Source organism: Microtus oregoni, unplaced genomic scaffold, assembly GCF_018167655.1.
Source record: "Microtus oregoni isolate MIOR12 unplaced genomic scaffold, Mior012 000048F_ref0000485, whole genome shotgun sequence".
Lineage (NCBI taxonomy): Eukaryota > Metazoa > Chordata > Mammalia > Rodentia > Cricetidae > Microtus > Microtus oregoni.
This window is the reverse complement of record NW_024543222.1, coordinates 637,126-660,625: the sequence shown is the minus strand read 5'-3', so window position 1 is coordinate 660,625 and position 23,500 is coordinate 637,126. Positions and strand designations below refer to the sequence as shown.

General features: G+C 50.0%; 1 protein-coding gene across 1 annotated transcript in view; it reads right to left on the bottom strand.

The window, feature by feature from the left end:
* Window positions 1-23,500, bottom strand: part of LOC121436164 (E3 ubiquitin-protein ligase RNF213-like) — a 95,665-nt gene that overhangs the window by 30,926 nt on the left and 41,239 nt on the right. Inside the window, 14 exon segments of the mRNA XM_041635871.1 lie at window positions 265-419; window positions 2,694-2,824; window positions 4,353-4,544; window positions 7,200-7,338; window positions 7,590-7,757; window positions 8,109-8,210; window positions 8,617-8,736; window positions 10,766-10,884; window positions 12,419-12,514; window positions 12,881-13,017; window positions 14,594-18,190; window positions 20,943-21,098; window positions 21,225-21,418; window positions 22,003-23,158. Of these exon segments, the coding sequence (XP_041491805.1) occupies window positions 265-419; window positions 2,694-2,824; window positions 4,353-4,544; window positions 7,200-7,338; window positions 7,590-7,757; window positions 8,109-8,210; window positions 8,617-8,736; window positions 10,766-10,884; window positions 12,419-12,514; window positions 12,881-13,017; window positions 14,594-18,190; window positions 20,943-21,098; window positions 21,225-21,418; window positions 22,003-23,158 (6,462 nt within the window).

Below are 23,500 nucleotides of genomic sequence, written 5' to 3'. Positions count from 1 at the left end.
GGTCTTCAATTGCTGTTTTCCTGCCTCTATCTCTGCAATGTAGGGATTATAGATTATAGATTATCTGGGATTATAGGTGTTTGCCAATATGAGGGCAGCTATGGAGAGATCTTAGAACTCCTTCAAGTGATACAAAGTTGCCTCTAGAAGACACAGTGGAGGCTGGGGGTTTGATCCTGAGTGTCCCATAGCTCTAACGGTGTCCTAATCTGGCAACACTGGCCGAGGTGAGAATGGGCTCCTGTCCATATCATCCATACCTACCTTTAACTCCTCCCTTGAAGCCACTTTCATGGTCAAAAGCAGGAAGTCCTTCGAGTAGCTCTGCAGGAGATCCTGCTGCTGTGCCACAGGGAGCTGAGCCAGAAACCTGCCCAAGGGAGTCTTCTGGAAGATTTCCACGAACTTCTTAGATAACCCTACAGGAGAAGGCAGAGGGTGGCATCAGCGGGTGAAACCCTGAGTCTAGGGAAGAAAGAGGTCACTGCCCCAAGAAGGAGCCATGAGACCCAGGCTGCAGGGGTGGCTGTGCTGAACTGGAGCCCAGAGTGGCGCTGGCTGCCTGGCTGCTGTCCAGAAACCAGGGAAAACATAGAGGCAGAAGCAGTGTTAAGGCTGGGTCACGAACAGCCAAGCTAGCCCAGGGAGAAAACATGGGCGACACCCGGTCTGTAGTCTGTCTAGAGTTATAGGTGGGTTAGCAGAGGTTGGTCCTGGGGCTGGGGTCAGGGGCCACACCAACAATCACTCTGCTTCCCTCAACTCTGTAGGGATAAGTCCCGCCCCTTGGGGGGCGTGTTCGCCTCGGGCTAATGTCTGCCTATAAATTTGGCGAGCGTGCTCCCAGCCTTAGCTTCTGCTTTCCTGGTCTCCTCAGGAACGGTGGTTCTGTAAGTCTATTTCTACATTAAAGCTATAGATATATATTTTTTTACACTCTGTCTGCATTCATTTACGCCGTTACATTTTGTAGTAAATAGGGGCGGCGGGGCTGCGTCCCCAGCACCCTGGCTGCCTGGCTAGCTTATGCCCGAAATAACAACACACAAACTGTATTCATTTAATCACTGCTTGGCCCATTTCTATGTAGCCTCTTCTAGGCTAATTCTCGCACCTGGACTAGCCCATTTCTAATATTCTATGTAGCACAGCTAGGTGCGCTTACCGGGAAGATTCTAGGCTATGTCCATCCTGGGTTGGAGCTTCATAGCGTGCGTCTGCCTGGGAGCTGGGAGCATGGCATCTCTCTGAGGCATATGCTCCCGAGAGGAGAGCTGTGGAGTCTGAGCTCACTTCCTCTTCCTCCCAGCGTTTTGTTCTGTTTACGCCTCCCACCTATCTTCTAACCAATGAGGGCCAAGCAGTTTCTTTTTATTTAACCAATGACCTTCCTCCATCATGACTCTGCTCGCAGCTGCTCAGAACCAGCAGGGGCAGAGGGTCTGTCTTCAGGAAAATGGCCAGATCCCTAATGTTTGACAGCAAGGTGCTGTGTGACGTGGAGGACCTGATGGCTCCACATGGAGGAGGATGCTCTGCTCTGATAAATTCCATGATGGGCTGATGTGGGAGTGTCATATATCAATCTGTTGATTTCATTGGTTAAGCAATAAAGAGACTGCGTGGCTGGCCCTCACACGTTAAAACATAGGTGGGAGGAGTAAACAGAACAGAATGCTGGGAGGAAGAGGAAGTGAGCTCAGACTCAACAGCTCTGCTCTGGAGCAGAGACACCATGCTCCCTGCTCCTGGGCAGACACATGTGATGAACCTCTGACCCAGGATGGACGTAGGCTAGAATCTCCCTGGTAAGCCACCTCGTGGGCTACACTAGAAATGGGCTAGTCCAGGTGCGAGAGTTAGCCAAGAAGAGGCTAGATAGAAATGGGCCAAGCAGTGTTTAAAAGAATACAGTGTCCGTGTAATTATTTCAGGGCATAAACTAGCCAGGCAGCCAGGGTGCTGGGGATAGAGCCCCGCCGCTCATATTACTACAATGGGGACATTTCCTGAGTTGTCCAGGAACCTAGATGAGAAAATCCTTCCTAGTCCTGGAAGCAAACTCTTCCCTGAGGTAACATGGTCCATTTGTCATGCTTCCAAACAGTGACGAAAGGATTTACCCTGTCACATCACCTATAGACTTATGACCCTGGATGGAGACTTCTGCTTTCAGCAGAATTTTGATTTCTGGTTACATGTATTTGTGCATGTATGTGTGCATGCACAGGTATTCATGTATCACAGTACATGTGTGGAGGTCAAAGGACAACTTGTACCAATCAGCTCCCTCCTCCTGACATGCAGATATCAAGGATTGAATTCAGATTATCTGGAGCTTGGTGCCAGATGCCTACGCCCACTGAGCCACCTCGTCAGCCCTGCAACAGAGGTTTTCAAACACCATTCTGGGGGCTGCTCTACTACCAGAGTGTTAAAACTGAAACCTCCAAAATTGCCCTGTCTTGAGCAGGTAAATTCTTTTTTTAACTTTGTTTTTTTTGAGACAGGGTTTCTCTGTAGCTTCTGAGCCTGTCCAGGAACTAGCTCAAATAGACCAGGCTAGCCTCGAACTCACAGAGATCCGCCCACTCTTCCTCTCAAGTGCTGGGATTAAAGGTGTGTGCTGCCTGTGCCCGGCTGAGCAGGTTAATGTTTGTGCATTGCCTTGAGTCTGCTGTGGGGTAGCTCACCCTCTGTGTCTGTGATATACTGAGCCTGCATCCAGAGCTCCTCCAGGTAGTCCCTGATCCTCCAGCTAAAAGGCACAGCATTGCAGGCGTCCTTGGGCAGGTTCATGTGGCTCTGTACCAGGATGGAGGACCTGCAGCAAGGCGAGCGAGAGGGAGGTTTGTGAGTTGTTACTTGAGCCATGAGGTAGTGTGCACAATGCAGCCTTCAGTCCTGAGAGAGAGAGGCTATCACTGGGGCATGGCTGTGATGGGCCACTTGTCTACATGGGTGAGGTCCTGGGCAGCAGTTCATACGACAAGGAGCAGGAGAAGATATGTTAGGGATGGGAGATGTCTCAGTCAAGTCAAGGTGTGCAAGCATGAGGTCCTGTGTTTGGACCCCTAGCACCCTCTTTAAAAAAGGTGAGTGCAGTTGCATCCACTTGAAATTCCAGGGCAGGGAGGCAGAGATGAGGAGTGACCCTGGTGTGGCTGTGCAGCCACTCTAGCCAAATAGTAAGCTTCAAGATGAGAGAACTTCTCAGAAAAGCAGGGATTCGTGGGAGAGATGGCTCAGCAGTTAAAAGCAGATGCTGCTCTTCCAGAGGACCTGAGTTCAGTTCCCAGCACCCACACCATGTATGATAACTGCCTGTAGCTCCAGCTCCAAGGGCTCTTCTGGTCTCCATGACAACCATGTAAACAGATATAGACAGACACACACAAAAACAAACCTTTAACAAGAGGTCTGCCCTGAATGAGGAAGATACGCTGTGCTAATGCACATGCCTGTGCACATATGGGCATACACACACACACACAATAAATTCTTAAAATTAAAAAAAAATTAAAAGACTACTGTTTAAGGTCTCGTGGATAGCTCCAGGTAGGTTTCCAGGTCAGGGAATCTGCTATATATGAACTCAAGGAAAACCCTTGTTTACAGACAGAAGAAAAGTGGCAGCAAGAACCAAGTTAGTTGCCCAAAATTCTGTGGCAGAACCAAGTCTCTGTGGCCTCCTCCTCCCCTACTCCTCCTGTGCAGAGGTCTGACCATAAGCTTGAAGCTTTCTTACATGAACATCAGCAGCACGCTGTACTCTAAGCAAGTGCTCCCACCAGCAGTTCAGAATTCCATTACTGGAGAGATGGTTCAGTAGTTAAGGGTGCTTTCTGCTCTACCTGAGCTCTGATCTGTTCCTGTTACCCACATTCAGTGGCTCACAATTGTCTGTAACTCCTGCTCCAGGGATCCAATACTCTCTTTGGAGCTCTATGGGCACCCACACACATGATACCCACACAATTTTTAATATCCCCTTCTCTATGTATTTCTTTATAGTCCACATTTTGGAGCCAAAGTTTTTGTGAATCCAAGCCCCACAGGTCAGGCCTTGGAGAAGGGAGAAGCACAGGAAAGGCAAAGCAGAGGTTCTGCCACCTCAGCATCTGTGTGCACAATAGAACCTGGTGAACTGAACGTCACATGTGCCCTCAGAGTAGGCAGATGGAACAGCAGAGTGACCAGGACCTCTCAGGGTTTCTGTGAGCATTGTCTGCTGCTGTGATGCTCCAGGATGCACTGAGCAGGTGCACAGGGTACCAGCACTAGCTTGGGGAGAGAGCACGGTGCTGCTCTGTTCTCAACTTCCCCTCCATAAAAGCAAGGCTTCCACTCACCCTGTGTTGTTTACCACAAGAGGGATGTTCAGGAACTTAATGTCTCTGAAAATAAACATCCAAAGATCTTGGGCCCAGGCTGGAGAATCTGACTGAGCCAGTAGCTCCAGGTTGCCATCTCTGTCGATGTAAGATATCATGCTCGCCATGAAGGAGGTGACCACATTTTGGATCCTCTTCCAAAGGGCATGCCTACAGCAGGGGCAGAAGAAACCCACTATGGTTAAGGTACTCACGGCACGCACTACTGCTCCCTCTGCATTCTCGTCCTGAGGTTCCCACATGAAAGCTGGAATAACAGTAGCTTGCTAGTATTTTCAAGAATGGGGAAGGTGGTTGTAGATGGCTCAGCTGTTAGCAGCATGGGTCACATGGTTAGCAGCATGGACTACATGGTTAACAGCATGGGTTACATGGTTAACAGCACGAGTTACATGGTTAACGACATGGTGTTAACTACATCACTCTGTGCTGCTGACCTGCTAAGGACTATGATGTGAATCTATGGCGAGAACCAGCTTACCATGAACCAAGATTTAAGTTCAACCTTCAGCACCATCCCAAGGAGACATTTACACAGAATGATTAAGTCAATAATTAATTAGAAGATTATAGGAAAACAATTATTAAGTAATGTTGGAGACTGGTATCTAGTGTTAGCATCTAATACAGAGAATGTTAAGAGAAGAGATGAAAACCTGCTGAGGAAGAATATATTCGTACAGTGGACAAAGACCTCCCTTGGCTTAGCAAACACACCTCACACTATGACAGGCAATACAAGGATTACAGTGTGAGGTGAAGGCTGGAGGCAAGACGGGAGCAGCTGAGATGAGGCAGGACACTGAGGTGTGTGCTGTCAGTCAGGAGCTGGGAGATCTCACTGCAGACAGACTGTGGCTCAAAACAAGGAACAGTGCTGTGAGCTCGAGCCAGTCTGCATTTCAGACAGACGAGCGGGCTGTGAGGCCGCCACCCGGAGAACTTCACATACATTAAATGGGGTGCTGTAACCTGATGTTGGGACACTGCTGGTGAGCAGAGCGAGGGCAGGCACTGGAGAGCAGCCGTCGTAAGCACTGCAGTGAGAACTGAGGCCGTCCACTCTGCTCTGAGTCCGAGAGACGAAACAATTCCAGAACACAGGGTGCAGAAAGATGAGATGGAATGTTTAAAACATATTAAAAGATGGTGATAAGCCACAGGAAGTAGAAATGCAACTGGCGTTGATATTAGTTCTTAAAGGTTCCTTCAAAAGGTGGAAGTAGGCAAGACAGGTAGAAGAGATGATTGAAGCAGAAAAGTTACAGAGGGTGGAACCAGTACCACCAGGGTTAGCAACACCAGTAATCCCCAATCAACACGGTTCTACCTGGGAGATGGAACCACTGTCTGTAGAGATGAAGACACAGCCTGAGGCCCCCCAAAGACCTACAGTGGTAGCTCAGTCCCCACTACAATCTTTTCAAAGCCCCTCACAAGTCCAGAGGAAATGGTCACGGTTTTGTGGGAAAAGGACCATATATATAGTAGTCTCCTGGCTCCTGATGCTGTAGCAGGGCCACCTCACGCTGTCAGCATCAGCGTCAGCTCCAGCTCACAGCCTCTGACACCATCGCTTTCTGTGGAAGACCCTCACACCCCCGAGAATAGATGCGCTGGGGTTTCCCTGAATTGTTTGTTTTTTGAGACTGTTTCTCTGAGTAGACCTGACTGTCCTGGAACTTGCTGTGTAGAGCAGGAGGAGCTCAAACTCACAGAGGCCTGCCTGAGTGCTGGAAGTAAAGGTGTGCACCACCACTGCCTGGCTCCCTCAATACTTTTATGACAGAAAAACTTCGAAGAAAATAAGAAAAGATCAGAAATATCAAGTATAGCCACCGTCCAGATTCATTTAAGGCAGTTTACATCTCCAGTTTGCTCAGACGTGTAGAAAGAAACACCTGGGCACTTATCTTTGGTGTAAGAGTTAAACCAGCAGGAGTGCATCACTAGAGTCACACCAGCAGGAGTGCATCACTAGAGTCACACCAGCAGGAGTGCATCACTAGAGTCACACCAGCAGGAGTGCATCACTAGAGTCACACCAGCAGGAGTGCGTCACTAGAGTCACACCAGCAGGAGTGCGTCACTAGAGTCACACCAGCAGGAGTGCGTCACTGAGAGTCACACCAGCAGACTACATCACTAGAGTCACACCAGCAGGAGTGCATCACTAGAGTCACACCAGCAGGAGTGCATCACTAGAGTCACACCAGCAGGAGTGCGTCACTAGAGTCACACCAGCAGGAGGGCGTCACTAGAGTCACACCAGCAGGAGTGCATCACTAGAGTCACACCAGCAGGAGTGCGTCACTAGAGTCACACCAGCAGGAGTGCGTCACTAGAGTCACACCAGCAGGAGTGCGTCACTAGAGTCACACCAGCAGGAGTGCGTCACTAGAGTCACACCAGCAGGAGTGCATCACTGAGAGTCACACCAGCAGGAGTGCATCACTAGAGTCACACCAGCAGGAGTGCGTCACTAGAGTCACACCAGCAGGAGTGCATCACTAGAGTCACCCCAGCAGGAGTGCATCACTAGAGTCACACCAGCAGGAGTGCATCACTGAGAGTCACACCAGCAGACTACATCACTAGATCACACCAGCAGGAGTGCGTCACTGAGAGTCACACCAGCAGGAGTGCGTCACTAGAGCCACACCAGCAGACTACATCACTAGAGTCTCACTAGCAGGAGTACATCACTGAGAGTCACACCAGCAGGAGTGCATCACTGAGAGTCACACCAGCAGACTACATCACTGCAGTGCTACAAAGGTCTCCCTGCTTCTTTTACCCTTGTACCTGAAGGTGCCTGCCTCCTGGAGGGCATCCTGATTGGCAGCCTCCCTGGTGACCCACTGCTTTTGAGTGGGAGTCTGGTTCTCTTCTTGCTTCTTTAGGAGAGCATGGAGGCGCATCTTAGATTCCCGCAAAAAGGAGGCTGTGAAGACGATGGGAATTGATTTGATGAATTCATGCATGCTTGTTTGTAGGGTGCATCATAGGGTTTGACCCTCCTTACCCACGAGAAAAGCTGCCCACCCTTTGGCCGGGAAAGTTCTATTACATAATCTGACCGATTACCATGGGTTCTACCATTGTCTGCTGCTCCTGCCAAGTCCAAGAAGCCTGAAAGGTCACCCTCTCCACATGAGATGGAAGATGGGGCACTAGGGTGCAGAGCTCACTCACCACTGCGTGCGTTGTCTTCATTTAAGAGGCCAAGAAGAATGGTGACTCTCCTCGTGCTGCGTGCGCAGCTCTCATTCTGGTCCCTGAGCATCCCCACTGCACTCTGCACACAGCTCCGCAGCAGTCTGGTGGTGTCCAGGACCTGTGCACACCCAGGAAGAGAACAGGCTTCTAGTTGCCAGTTCTAGTCTGGACAAAGGCCAGGGCACCCATGTGAAATGATGGTTTTGTGTTGGCAACCATGTGGCCCCAGTTGGTGGTCATTATGGCAAAAGTTGCACTACAGCCTACCAGCCATATCCCTCCATGACCAACATTAGCAAGCGAGCCAGGGATGAGGAATGGGACAGAACTAACTTAGTGAAGGGAATGATTCACTGACACATCCACTGTGGAAGGAGGACAGGGTCCAGGCTAACCCTCCCCCAGTCATAACTACAGGGTTCTTATAACTCCCAGGAGAGAGGTCAAAGGTGCAGCTCCCTTAGCCAATGGGAAAAGCAATACTCACATCATAGCCTCCCGGGTCAGATACCATCTCCGGCTCCTCTGGACCTTCCAGTTCCATTCTTTCCTCTGCCATTTCCCCTGACTCGCTGGTCTCTGTCTCCATCGCCTCCTCTGGTTCATCTGTTAGACAAAAGGCAAGGCAAACATGCTCCAGTTACCATGAGGACCAGAATGGGGTGTGTCACATGGTCTGGGACTTGCCCGGCTTCCCTGCCCCTATCTGTAGTGGTGGCCCTAGTAAAGGGAACATGTGCCTGTCTATCAGCTCCAACTCTTGCCCAGGTGCTCCCTAGCCTGGCAAGGCCTCTAAGGGCTGGCAAAGGAACCCTAAGTAGACTGGCGAGCTGTGGGCACACTCAGGGTGCCTTCCCCTCGGCCGCACCACAGTTTGTTATGAACTCTGAGGGCCGGGGCTGCAAGAGCAGCGTGGCTCTGCGTCCAGCACCACAGCACTGCCGCCCCTAACGTTTCCCCTGTCACCTCCACCATGTCCCCAGATGGCTGTCTTGTGACTCACACTCAGGGTTGTCCGCTGGCTTGAACAGCTGGCTGATGGTGACATTCTGCAGTTTAGTGACATCTGAGGCCATGATTGTGGATCTGCGGAGGTCGTCGATGTGTACAGACCGCCACAGCCCTGTGAGGAACACAGTCACTGGAGCCCTCTGTAGCCTAGCTGTGCCCTTACGTCATTACAAGCCACATATGCCAGCCTGGCCCCTATGTCCATTTGTTTATTTTATTATTACTTTTCTGTGCATGTGTATGTGTACGTGTGTGCACGCATGTGCCATAGCACTGTGTGGAGCCTGGGGATCGAACTCAGAATGTTAAGATTCACAGAAAGTACCTTTATTTCTGGTCCATACAGCTGGGCTAACCCAGATTTTTTTGTGATATTGATTAAATGATTTTATGTATTGATTATTTGCCAACAAGTAGATATGGACACCATGTGTGTGCCTTGCAGGTCAGACGAGGTTGTCAGATCCCTTGGAACTGGAGATAGAGACGGCTCTGATGCTGTGTGCGTGCTAGGAATCACACCCAGGTCCTCTGCACCAGCAGTCGACACTCTTAATCGCTCTTCACCCCGAGTTTTAATTACATTCAGCAGATGGGGTCATCAGTACCCCAAAGTCTAAGTTCCTAGACATGGGAGAAACTACAAGATCTGTGGACAAGATCAACCTAAGCACTCTTTAAATGTTAAGTAAGCTTTTGCAAAGTGCCATGGTGAGCTTGGGACTCCTCATGCATATCTCACCACAGCAACCTCGTCATCATTAGTAAAGGGACCATGGGTGACACCACAGTCACCTCGTCATCATTAGTAAAGGGTCCATGGGTGACACCACAGCCACCTCGTCATCATTAGTAAAGGGCCCATGGGTGACACCACAGCCACCTCGTCATCATTAGTAAAGGGCCCATGGGTGCCAATGCAGCCACCTCGTCATCATTAGTAAAGGGTCCATGGGTGCCAATGCAGCCACCTCGTCATCATTAGTAAAGGGTCCATGGGTGCCAATGCAGCCACCTCGTCATCATTAGTAAAGGGTCCATGGGTGACACCACAGCCACCTCGTCATCATTAGTAAAGGGTCCATGGGTGACACCACAGCCACCTCGTCATCATTAGTAAAGGGTCCATGGGTGACACCACAGCCACCTCGTCATCATTAGTAAAGGCGTGTGAGGCACTGGCAAGGTCTGCTCTCCATTATCTATGAAATTATCCATTGCTTATTCCCATTTCTGGAATAGACATTCTTAAAGCAGGAGAAAGCAGGGGACTGATATGAAGACAGCATTTCTCCCAGAGTCAGTGCAGAAAACTGACAGGAAATGAGAGAAAAGCTGGCATGTTGTCGCTAGTGCGTGGTAAGATCTCAGAATTCCTCCATCACAGAAGGTGGGAGTCAGCTGACAGTGCTCATCCGCGTAGACACGGAGATGCTAATGGCATTGCTGTGTGCCAAAGTTGGTTCGTTTCTTTCTTTGTTTGTTTTTGACACAAAGTCTTTCTGTGTAATCCAGTCTTGAACCTGCAATCCTCCTGCCTCATCCTTCAGAAATCTAGGATAGAAGTGTGTGCAATCACCATATCCAGCTAAAAATAATGCTTCAGTAACTGGTTAGGAAACCTAACTGTGGGGGCGGGAGAGATGGCTCAGAGGTTAAGAACACTGACTGTACTTTCAGAGGTCCTGAGTTCAATTCCCAGCAACCACATGGTGGCTAACAACCATCTATAATGAGATCTGGTGCCCTCTTCTGGCCTGTGGCAGACATGGAAACTAACACTGTATACATAATAAATAAATAAATATTTAAAAAAGAAAAGAAAAAAAGAAAAAGAAACCTAACTTTGACTTACAAGTATTGTTGGGATTCAGATTCTAATTCCAGACACAGGACCACATCTCAAATACTACTTAAAGGAATACACGTTAGAGCAGTAGCTGTAAACCTTCCTGACGTGGCGACCCCTTAATATAGATCTTCATGTTATAGTGACGCCAACCGTAAAATTATTTTATTACTACTCATAACTATAAGCATGCTACTGTTTTGACTCATAAGGTAAATAAATATGTGATCTGCGGGATATCTGACATGTGACCCACTGTTGAGAACCTTGTCCTGGGGTACTGTGGTCCTACCTCCATGGAACCCCACGTACGATGTACCACTTCCCACTCGGGAAAGTTTTGTGATGAAATAAATGAAGACCAAGTCCTTCGTTCCTTGAGTTTTGTTGATTTCATTGATGGTGGAATACCTGTTTAAAAAGCCAAACAAATCAGTGCCAGGCAAGCAAACGTGTGTTAGGAGCTGGCACGTGCCCTGGGAGCTGACGGGCAATCTCAGTCAGTGTCAGGAGATTAAAATGCACTTCACAACCTCATGATGATTTGGGCTCACTTCCCCTCTTCCCAGAATCCTCTGCTCAGGAGTGCCCTTCCTTTCCTGAATAGAATCGTGTGCTCTCAACTCTTTGCTTTGCTGTGACACAGGCTAAGGAGCCCTGCGCACAGTGTTGAAAAGGACACACACACACACACACACTTTAGAAGCAGGGCCCGGTAGCACAGGCTGGTCACACTGCTCAGACTGAATCATGAGGACTATAAGTTCAAGGCTAGCCTGGACAACTCTGTGAGACCCGGTGCAGAATGAAAAGTAAAAAGAGGCTGGAGAGCTGGCACAGCAGTTAAGAGCACTTGCTGCTCTCCCAGAGGACCCAGGTTTGATGCTCAGCACCCACATGGCGGCTTACTGCTGCCTGCAACTCCAGCTCCAGGAGAGTCAATGCCCTCATTTGGCCTCTGGAGGTACCAGGTTCATATACATACATATGTACATACATGTGCCCTCATGATTATTTTAAAAATTAAAAAGAGGGCTGTTGTAGCTCAGTGATGGAAACCTGGTTTATGAACATAATTGAGGTTGCTGGGCAGTGGTGGCGCACACCTTTAATCCCAGCTCTGGGGAAGCAGAGGCAGGCAGATCTCTATGAATTTGAGGTCAGCTCGGTCTACAAAGGAAGTTTGAGGACAGCCTACGTTGTCACATTGAAAAACCATGTCAAAATATCAAAAAAAAACCCCTGAAAATATCAAAAAAGAGAGAGCCAAATACACACACATTCAGGAACCACACACTACACTCACACATTATACACATGTACAAACCATAAACATAACACACACCCCATTTCCACATCCCCCCCCACAGTCTCTTCAGTTACTGCTTTGAACTTACAATAAATTCATTACATTTGGAAACCATGGCTAGAGTGACCGCAAACGTCGTTCAAGGCCATTGCTAAACATCCCATTAAAGGCCTACTGTTTACACTTGTGTTTACAATTTTGCTCTCCCCGCAGTGTGTGTGGATGTGCATGCATGTGTGTGCACGAGCATGGAACCTAGGGATCAACCTCACGTATCAGTCCTTAGGAGAGATTTCAAGACAGTCTCACTAGGACACGGGCTCTCTGAGTAGGCTAAGCTTGCCCAGGGATCATCTGCTCTGTCTCCCCGGCACCGGTACGGCAAGTGTGCATTGCTACACCCAGACTTTACGTGGGCGCTGGGGATTGAACTCAGGTCCTCTTGCTCACGGGAATGCACTAGTCCCTAGACCTCCAGCTGTTTTCATTTATTTATATAGTCGTCTGCTGCACAGGATTTTCTTGTTAATTCCTGTTTCTCGTGGCACTGCAGTGCTTCAGAGAGAGATTCTTCTGAGGTTGTGAGGGAGTGTTGCTTCCCTGTGTTGTTTCTTCTAGACAACCCTGAAAACATACTTGGCAGAGGCTACAAGCTGGGCGCCGTGGTCGCCATCGTCAAAGTCCGTCTGGATGACAAGGATTTTACGCCTGGCTGGGTTCATTAAGCAAGAGCTGGAGGAGAAAGGGAATTACCAGGTGAGTTCCCTGTCCCGGCATATGGATAAAGGAATTCCCTGATGGAGGGTGAGGCCAGGGCCACACAGAAAAGGCATGCAGAGATGCCCTGGTGAGGTAAGCAGATGACTCAGCAGAATTCCAAATGGCCAGCAAGGCTTCCTGGGAGACAGAGGACCAGGCTGGGAAGCTCTATGCGAGGACTAGAGTAGTGGAGACAGAGAGGCCGAGCGGGAGTCCTAGGCGTGACCCTGCAGACTGAAGCCCCCACCCTCAGTTCACTGGCCAGTGCCAGTTACTACAGCCCCGCCATGGCACCAGGCCAGGCTGGGTCCCTGAGAGTGGAGCTAGCAGGGCCCTCACCGGACTTCCTTAAGGAAGGAGTATTCAGTGTCGAACTGCTGCAGCGACAGGACCGCAGGCCTTGAGGCCAGTCCTCTCAGCTCAGACTCCAAGTCTTGACAGTCCGTACTGGTCAGCAGTCTGGAGAAGGTCGTAATCTGCAAAGAGGGGGCGAACTGTTGGCCAGAAGCCAAAGGGGAGGCCGTCTGCTGTTAGAGCCCAGACACGTGAGTGTGAACCCCACCATGGTGGGCATATGTGTTTCCAGGAGGAACACAGGCCCAGAGACTCTCCAGAGACAAGACAGGTGAGGTACGAGGAGCTACAGGGTTCACAGCACCCGAGAGAAGTGCCCTGACAGGTGCTTGGTCTCCTTCCTGTTTGGACCCTTCTGGGGGAGTCTCAGATTTCTTTAGGACCCAGCACAAATGTCACTTCCTACACAGGACAGACATCCTGCTGTCAGATGGTGTTAGCCTCTGGCCTCTTCCTCCTGTCAGGGCAGTTCTCAGTGCCCACACCGCAAACTCAAATATCCCTTAGGCTGTGCTGACACTTGAGCCCCCAGTTCTCACTTCCTTGCCTGATCCCTGAGCTTCTGATTCCCTCACATCCAAACCTGATGCTCCTTCCTAAACTTCCTGTGTTGCTAATCAAAGCCTGCGGAAGTGAGGAGGGTGAGGAGGGCTCTGGGAGTGCCCTGTCAGCAGATGCCCATGCCCACTGCCCCTCCATGAAGTCAGTAATTAGCCTGTGGTCTGCACCCAACCATTGTCTGTCTGTCTGTCTCTCCTTGTGCATGGGTATTTTCCTTGCATGTATTTCTGTGCACCCCTTGTATGTCTGGTCGCTGCAGGGGTCAGAAGGAGGTACTGAATCCCCTGGAACTAGAGTGACAGCTGGTTGTGAGCTGCCATGTGGGTTCTGGGAATTGAACCCAGGTCCTTTGGAGGAGAACCCAGTGCTCCTCACCATTGAACAATCTCTCCAACCACCCAGCCATTTCTTCATTTGTTTGCTTGTTTCTTTTTCAAGACAAGGGTTCTCTGTGTGCCCCTGGCTGTCCTTAAACACATTGGTAGGCCAGGACGGCCTGAAAATCAGAGATCTGCCTGCTTCTGCCTCCTGAGTGCAGGGACTATCCTGATCCTGAAGCTGTTAACTGACCTGCTTCCATGGTGGTCTCTGCCTCACTGTTGTCCCATTGCCACAGCCCTTCTCGACATTCACCTGCAGTGTTGCTCTTGGCAGGAAGGATCGAGTTCCTTAGCAGAGCCACTGAGGACCCCTGAAGGAGCTTTCTGATCATCTCAACCTCAGAACACAAAACTCACAGCTTGGAGCCTCAAGCTCTACCAGTGAATTCTCGCAGAGGTTTTCAATCTCAGTCCCTTTGTCCTTGCATGTGCCCAGCCAGCCCTAGGGGTGCCTCTTAAAGAAAGCCACATCTGTCCTCTCATCGTGTGCACAGTAGACTTCCTGTGGTGCTGACCCTGTTTGAACACCGCCTTTCTAAGCTCCACACACATTGACCTACAAGAGAACAGTGTGAGGCCAGGGACACTGAACTTACCCACTGTGCTCAGAACATAATAGGGAGCCAAGGGTCAGCATACCCATACTACCTATAAGTCACCCTGCAGTTTGGTGTAAATCTGGGTTTAGTTCCTGACCCTAGGAATCTAGGACCCTTGGATGACAGAGCAGAGTGTGAGGCTGTGGGAAGATGGTCACCTCTGTGAAGACAGCCTGGCCCTCCAGATGGGCCATGCGCAGGTGGGCCTGGAGGAAGTCTGCGAAGGAGTTGTGTTGTTGCTTGGAGTAATAGTCCCGCGACAGCCGCTCCGCAGTGAATGAGCCCAGTGTGGAACCACGCAGCCGGACCACAGCATCTGGTGTCGCACAATCCAGCAGGATGAGCTTGGCCTCTTCAGACACCTTGCGGTACAGCTCCTCAGTCACGTCCCTGGGGCCCTGCCTCTCCACGGCCTGCAGCACCACGGAGGCGCAGGCATCAGAGTGGTAGCCGATGAACGCGTCTGCAGGACTGTACTTGTGCCTGGCAATGAGCTGGTCTGCTTTCACATCTGCAAAATCACAGGCCCACTGTTGCAGCTCACGCACAATGCCCTTCTGCCACCCCTCCAGCACGGTGTTGATGTCCAGGTAGTGCTTCTCCAGCCGGTTGATGAGGGGCACAGGGAACTGTTGGTACACCACATCTTTCTCCTCAATGACGATGAGGCGGAAGTCAGTGTGGACTCGACATTTGACTCGATGCGTACCCAGGCCAAGGTCCACGTACTTCTGGCCCCCAAGGTAGACATAGTACTGGTTGAGAGCATCATACAGGCTCTCGTACAGGTTCTGCAGGTTCAGCAGCACCACCATCTTTCCCGTCTCCATGCAGATCTTCACCCGGTTGATGTTCCTGCAGATCTGGGTGTATTCCTGGTCCTGGGGAAAGCTGGAGCCAAAGATGATCTCCGGTTGCTGGCCCTCACCAAAGAGCGTCTGCTGCAGGATCTGCAGGGCCACATAGTTCCTGGTCAGCACCAGCAAATAACGGGACTCGGCCCCATCCAGCCCCCTGCTGGACGCCTGCAGACCGCTGTGAATGTTCTGCTTGATCAGTTCCACAGTGCTGACGTCTTCCTTGTACCTGGCCCCGGGAAGACTGGCTGTAAAGATGTCCAGTGCCTGGATGTTGTCCTTCCCACTGAAGTTCCGGAGGACAGCATGAGCGATGTCTTGTGGGGAAAGCCCCCGAGTGGAAGCTTTGGCTTTGGCGAAGACCATCTTGATGAGGCTGTAATAGTCACGAAGCCCAAAGAATTCCTTGTCCTGGGTCTGACACACTGTTTCATAGGCCTTGGCAAAGGGTGCGAAATACCCTCGGATTCTGTCCTGAACCAGCCTGTCCAAAGAGCAGATGCCCTCAGCGCTCTCGATGAGCTCTTTCTCACTGGGACTGCCTCGTGACACAAAAATGCCCCGGTTCATCTTGGCAGGATCCAGAGCCCAGTTGGAAATGCCAACAAAGCCCACTTTTTTGTAGGGGGCAGGATCATCGTCAATGCACCCATCTTCCAGCAGGGGGTGCAGCGTCTTCAGAGGCATTCTGGGTGAGTCTTCTGCCAGTCCGACCTCATCCAGCACCACCACAGAGACATACTGCTGTAGGTCCTTGCCTTGCTGGAAGCGAGCACACTGTCTGAAGGTGCCGATGATCCCTTGTGGGGTGGAGTGGGGGCTGCACTGGAACGACACCAGGTGGACCTGTTTCAGGCAGCGGAAGAGTTCGGAGACAGCAGACTGCCCTTGCATGGCGTCCGCTACAATGATCTTGGCAAGGGATTTGGAACTGCCGGGCTTTCCCACCAGGAAGAGGGGAATCTTAAGCTCTATGCAGATTACCATCATGAAGACATTCTCCTTCAAAGCCAAGTTCCTGGCTATGTTTTTCTTAATGGGTGTCCCCTTCAGAAAAAGATCTTGTACAAGTGTGATCTCATCAAGAATGACCTTGCTGTCATTGTATGGTTCTGGAAAGCACCTGCCAATGGCTCTGCGGTAGGATGCTTTCTCTTCTAAAGAGGCATGGTAACACACCCCAATGGCCATTACCAGGGACCAGAGAACAGGATCTCTCTCAGAGGTGTGCTTGCTGTCACGGGATTTGTGGAGAAAGTCAGGGGGCTTGTTTAAGAGCATCTCGCTGTGGTCATGGAACCATCTGAAAACTTTGACACAGCGCTCCACATCCCGGAGGCTGACGAAACCACATTCATTCTCCCTCTTCCTCATGAACCTCTGAGAGGCGGAGAGTACATCCACAATCACAGAAGTGTGGTCTTCCGTGACAAAGTCCACTCTCTGCACGATCTGCCGGATGTAGAGATTTTCAGCATAGTCATTCAGCTGTCCAAAGTCCCACACCAGAGGAATGAGGCTTGGAGGCAGAGCGTGGACGCGGTAGACCAGCTGCCGCAGCGGGATGGAGCCCAGTCTCTCTGCAGTCTCCTCTGCACTCACCTTGTATCCCAAACCTGCTGACTCCAGGCGGAGGATCATCTCCTGGGAGTGCTTCCGGTAAGGGTTGCAAGCAGCAATGACATGCAGGCCAGAGTCCGCCTTTAGGCGCTTACCGTCCACTGCTCTGTCACACAGGACCTCTTTGATACAGCTCACAGCTTCCGTTGTGTTGGCTTCGTCAAAGAACAAGATGGTGTCCAGCTCATGTTGGACTTTATTGAAGAAGGCTATGCGCTCAGCATCCTTGACCTTGGAATAGATCATGGATGGAGTTGTCCCTCCATGAACCTTCACCAACTTCAGAGTTTCTGCCTCAACAGCACCACGCTTGAGGTCACTAAGGAATTTGATGAGCCTGGTTTTCCCACAGCCTGTCTCTCCCATGATGATAACTGGAATCCCACATCGAAATCGCATCTCAATGGCCAGGATCTTAAGCATATTGTCTGTTGTGAGTTCGTACGTTTCATCAGGGTCAATGGGCTTCTCAATGCCCAGTACCAGGCAGAGCCTTTCAAGCTTCTCATGTCTGGGCAGGTTGTCAAAGTTGATATTGAAGGGCACTCTCTGAAGCTTCAGCCCATCAAATAGTTCTTTCGTCATGACATCCTTCTTGATGACCTTCCCATTTGAGGGATTGATGGCATCAACATAGCCATTGTTGTTGGGCTGCAAGTGAAAACCTATGAATGTCATGGTCATGTGGTCACCGTTGAAGAAAACATAGGGATGGGGCTCTGACTCCCATCTCTTTCGAAGAGAGAAGGGAGCTAGGTCTTCTTCAGCAACTCCATCCATGGTGACCATGTGGTTACCGGGGCTTTGGTCTGAAGTGTGGAGAGTCGGAGTGGCAAAATCTCTCGCCATTAAGATCATGAAGGTTACCACGAAGTGCTTGAAGCCCCTGAGTGTGTCTCCAGTAAAATCCGGGTTGCAGAAGACAGAAGCCTCACAGTCCTTGAGCTGACAGTTCAGAAACCAAGCGAAGTTCCGGAGCTCTGCCCAGGAAGGGTTGACCACGCCACAGTAAATCAGGAAGTGCTGCAGGCACTCCTCAGGGGAGCCTTCCACGGAGCCTTCTTTGTACTGAAATGTGTCCAGGTTCTGGTTTTGGTGGAACTGTTTTAAATACTGGTAAGGTCTTTGGAAAGCTTCACTGCTGAACTCCCGTGGGTCCATTCCTGGTTCCCTGTGGCTCCTGTTGGGAGTCAGTTCCATAGCGATCACTTCCTTGGGAGGATGGCAGGTAACTTTGGGGAAGATGTCAAGAAACCTAGACAAAGCTCCACGTGCACTCTGCAAAGAGGAAACACACTGTCATCAAGTTTGTTAAAAACTGCCTTTGTGGCCGGGCAGTGGTGGTGCACGCCTTTAATTCCAGCACTCAGGATGCAGAGGCAGTCAGATCTCTGTGAGTTTGAGGCCAACTTGGTCTACAAGAGCTAGTTCCAGGACAGGCTCCAAAGCTACAGAGAAACCCTGTATCAAAACACACACACACACACACACACACACACACACAAAGACTGCCTTTGTGTTGGGGTGAGAGAGATGGGTCAGATGCTCTTCAAGAGGACCTAGGTTCAATTCCCAGCACCGACTTGGCAGCTCACAACTGTCTATAACTTCAGTTCCAGGGGACCTGACACCCATGGCAAAATACCAATGCACATAAAAAACAAACAAACAAAAACAACCACCACAACAAAAAGTGCCTTTGTGTTTACCTCTACAAGTCTACATGGGATTTAACGATTTCCCCTGTCTCCACAGCCTGGCATCTTTTGCCTGCTGCTGTTTTAGAGAACAGGATTAGAAGACACATCCATACCAAGGAAGCATTTTCTAACAATTCTTCAGTCCCTGCTGACCAGAACCACAGCTGCTTTCATCAAGACATCACTCAGACATCCCTGATGCGTCTTTACTTCCCTCTATACGGCACAAGTCAGGTCTCTACCGTCTGTGTTACTATCCGCATGCTAATCTTACAAGCTCCCAGAAAATAGTCTACTGAGCTCTGAGCACTCAGTGACTCGAGTTCACATGTCACCATAATTTTCTCCAAAGCACATGGTCATATCTGCTACAGCAATATCCCAAGAACCTGTTTCGTGTAGGAGATTCTTCTCTATTTGTGTTGCTTTCATTGGTGGAATAAAGAAGCTGCCTTGGCCTTTTGATAGGGCAGCCCTTTGGTGGGTAGAGTAGAAAGAACAGAATTCTGAGAGGAAGAAGATAGGCAAGAGAGAGCCACCATGAAGCCGCCAGATCAGACAGGCTGAATCTTTCCCGGTAAGCCACGGCCTTGTGCTTCTGCACAGATTATTAGGAATGGATTGAATCAAGATGTAAGAATTAGCCAATAAGAGGCTAGAGTTAATGGGGGAGGCAGTGTTTAAATTAATACAATTTCCATGTGGTTATTTTGGGGGTTAAGTTAGCCGGGTGGCGGGACGCAGCCCACCGCTCTCATACTACACCTGTTACCTATTTCTGGCCTTGTTAAAGTTTCTTTTGCTGCGATTAACACCATGACCTAAAGATACTTGGTCAGGAAAGGGCTTATTTCATCTTACAACTCTAGTGTTATACTCCATACTGAGGAAAGTTAGGGCAGGAACTCAAGACAGGAAGATGGACGCAGGAACTGAAGCAGCAGCTAGGGAGGACACTGGTTTCCTTTCCAGGGCTTGCTCAGTCTGTCTCCTTGTGCCATTCAGAAGCACAGGCCTAAGATGGGACTCTCCCCCACTCCCTCATGGGCTGGGCCCAGCTACATCAATCAATAATCAAGAAAATGCCCTGCAAGCACAGGGATCACTTTTAAATATAACACCAACAGCACAGACACTGAGAGAAACAAATAATAAATAGGACCTCCTGAAACTGAGAAGCATCTGTAAAGCAAAGGACACGGTTGATAAGACAAAATGGCAGCCTACAAAATGGGAAAAGATCCTCACCAAGTCCAAATCGGTCACAGGGTTGTTCTCCACAATATACAAAGAACTGAGGAAATTGGTCATCAAAAGAACAAATAATCCAGTAAAAAAAAAAGGGGGGGGAGGTACATACCTAAGCATAGAACTCTCAACACGTGAATCTAAAATGACTGAAAGACACTTAAGGAAATGCTCAACATCCTTAGTCATCAGAGAAATGGAAGTCAAAACAACTCTGAGATTCCAGCTTACACCTGTAAGAATGGCCAAGATCAAAAACACTGATGACAACTTATGCTGGAGAGGTTGTGGGGAAAAGGGAACACTCCTGCATTGCTGGTGGGAATGCAAGCTGGTACAACCCCTTTGGAAGTCAGTGTCGCGATTTCTCAGAAAATTAGGAAACAGCCTTCTTCTAGACCCAGCAATACCACTTTTGGGTATATAGCCAAAGGACGCTCAATCGTGCCACAAGGACATGTGCTCAACTATGTTCATAGCAGCTTTGTTCGTCATAGCCAGAAACAACCTAAACGCCCCTCAGCTGAAGAATGGATAAGGAAAATGTACAATGGAGTACTACACAGCAGAAATAAATAACGAAAGCTTGAATTTTGCAGGAAAATGGATAGAGCTAGAAAACATTATTTTGAGTGAGGTAACCCAGACACAGAAAGACAATTATCACATGTAATCACCCAAAGGTGGTTTTTAAACATAAAGCAAAGAAAGCCAGCCTACAAACAACAATCCCAGAGAACTTAGACAACAATGAAGACACTAAGAGAGACTCACATAGATCTAATCTATATGGGAAGGAGAAAGTAGAAAAGACAATATCTCCTGAGTAAATTGGGAGCTTGGGGACCTTGGGGGAGGATTGAAAGGGGGAAGGGAGAGGCATTGAGGGGAGGATAGAAAAATGTAGAGCTCAATAAATATCAATAAAAAAAAATTTAAAAATTTCAAAAAAAGGGGGATTTTCTCAACTGTGGTTCTCCCTTCTCAGATAACTCAAGCTTGTATCAAGTTGACAAGAAACAAACCAGGATGAGTTGTGCATCACCACAGCAAACCTTTGTGTTTGTTTTTCTGGTACTCACCAGTTTAGAAGATCTCTTTGGCTGTGCTGAGGGCTCTTGTGAGATTTCAACAACATATAAATGGCACGGGTTCCGAAGCCACATTTTCCCGCTTGTATCCATTAGGTACTGCAGAATGAGGAGTTTGAAAAGAAAGACTGGAATCCCAGTCTGGACCTGCAGGAGACACAGGACTGTGAGGGTGTAGCCTTGACAGGATGACGTAGATCAGGACTGTGTGTGGAGAGAGGAACCATGTCTCCTGCCCGTGTCAGTCACTGGCAGGTGATGTCAGACACTTACTGAAGTGCTGACATCAATGTGGACTATCATAGGCTGCTTCTGAGAGTCCTTCTCCAGGAACGGCAGGAGGGAGCTCAGGACCCGGCTCTCGTCCACGTGAGGGTCCGTCAAGCGAATAGTTTTCAGAGGCGCCTTTTTGTCTTTTAGTTTTATTTTCAGGTTTTTGTGCAATCTGTTCACGTAGAGTGACTTTCCTGCAAGGGGAACATGTGCAAATCAGACCCCAAGTCTCCAGACGGAGAGGAAGACAATACGGAGATGTCGTGGAAGCTACTCTCTGTTTAACTCAAAACGCATGCACTGCACCATCGCTGCCAACTGGCTTCATGTCCTTAGAGTCTCCGGGTTCCCTGTCTACCGCCATTGACCAACTTTGCCTTGTCCTGGCTACTGCTGGTGCACCGAAGTCAGTGAAGGCAAGAGCATGGAGGAACAAACTCTCCCAGCAGGACAGTGATTCAGGGAAGAGTGGACGGGATGAAGGAAGAGACAACAACCAAAGGACGATCAGAGTTTCTGCTCAACCACAACCGACTTGGACGTAAGGGGCCAGGGGTTTGCAGAGGAAGTAAAACTGCAGAAAGGCTCCTGAGCAGAGGGAATGGGCTCTCAGGAATTGCCAGTTTTCACAGCTAGGCGAGAAGGGAAACTGGTCTACAGCTAAGGAGGGGCAGACCCCTGAAGAAGGGCTTCATCTCAGTGTCCCTGCCGGAAAAGGAAGCGTCATTGGGCAGTGTCTGGTAGAGGGGCCCTCTCCACCCCCAGACTCTTTCATTACCAACACCAGCTCTTTCAGAGGTCACGATCCCGACACACATCCGGTCTCTGAATACAGCCGCTGCCGACAGGGTCTGCTTCGGGACCTGATAATGGTTCTCCAGGTAGGCCTGGATGTCCGGCAGTGGGGCCTGGGGCACCAGGGGGACTTTGTGCTGGCTAAAGGTGGAGGGAAGGTAGCAGTGCTCCCGGGCAGCATCACAGATCATCACCAACTGGTAGTCTTCACGGTGGCGCTGTGCGCACAGGCTCTGGAAGAGCTCCTCGGCCCGGCAGCCCACTTCATAGCTCAGCTGGTCCGCGAACAGCAAGCTGTAGAGCTTGTGCTCCTGGGAGCCCAGCGTGAGGCAGCGTCGCAGGAATAGCTCCACCTCCTCGACTGTGGTCCCCGGGGTGCAGACCAACACCTCATCAAAGGTGGGCAGAGGCTGCCTGGGGGCCTGCATATAGATGGCCAGTGCGGCCAGCAACACCTCAGAGTGGCCACACAACACCAGGTTAGGCTGGCCAACCTGCAGGCCTTTGGGGAGTGGCCGCTCCACAGGACAGTCACGCAGTGTGGCCAGCTGAGCCAGGCATCTACCCAGGGCATCCAGGTCCAGACAGTTGGGCAGGAAGGCACTCATGCACTCTGTGGATTGCTCCATGATAACCCGAAGCTTGCCCATTAAGCTGGACTCAGAAGGTAGCTGCTGAGGCAGCTTTTCCACCACCTGCCTCAGGCAGTGTCTGGCAACATCGCTTTGACAGGATCTGGTGGCTTCTAAGATGTCATGGACGGTGCATTCGCCTTTGATGACAGACAGCATCATGAGGGCAGCTTTGCTGGGTCTGGGTTTCCTGAGCTCGCTGCTCAGGTAGACCAGCTGCTCAGCTGTGTAGAAGTTGAGGTAAAAGTGTTTGGCTCTCTTCTGGGCGACTACTATTTTCCAGTGGTCTAGGAAGTCCTCCATCTGCCTGCAGAGCGCTCCCAGGAGCTCGATGACGTCACCACTCTCTGCCAACTGGCTCACCAGCTTCAAGCCAAAGTCCATGCGGATGGAGATGTCCGACCTGGGGCAGCAGTAGACCTCAGCAGTCCAAGACCTGAACAGCATGTTTCCTGTACAGTGCAGGTTTATGAAGGCATGCACAAGCCTCTGCATGCTGCTGAAGACCTGGGGGAAGGGAGTCATGAGGTCAAGGCATAGCACAGGGCTGCAGGGAAGACACACTCATCTACACACACCTGCCCACATACTAACATACACACCCACACACTAACCTACACACACCCATCAAAACACTAACCTACACACACCTACCAACGCACTAACCTACAAAACCTGCTGCTTTTACAAGTCCAAGATCTTAGACTCAGGTCACTGTCTCACTGGAGCACAATTTTCACAAAAATCTTCCTATTTAGCTCTGATTGTCCTTGAGTTCCCTATGGAACCAGATTGGCCCTATCCCCATCTCTGCCTCCTGAGCACTGGGATTAAAGGTATGTGCCACCA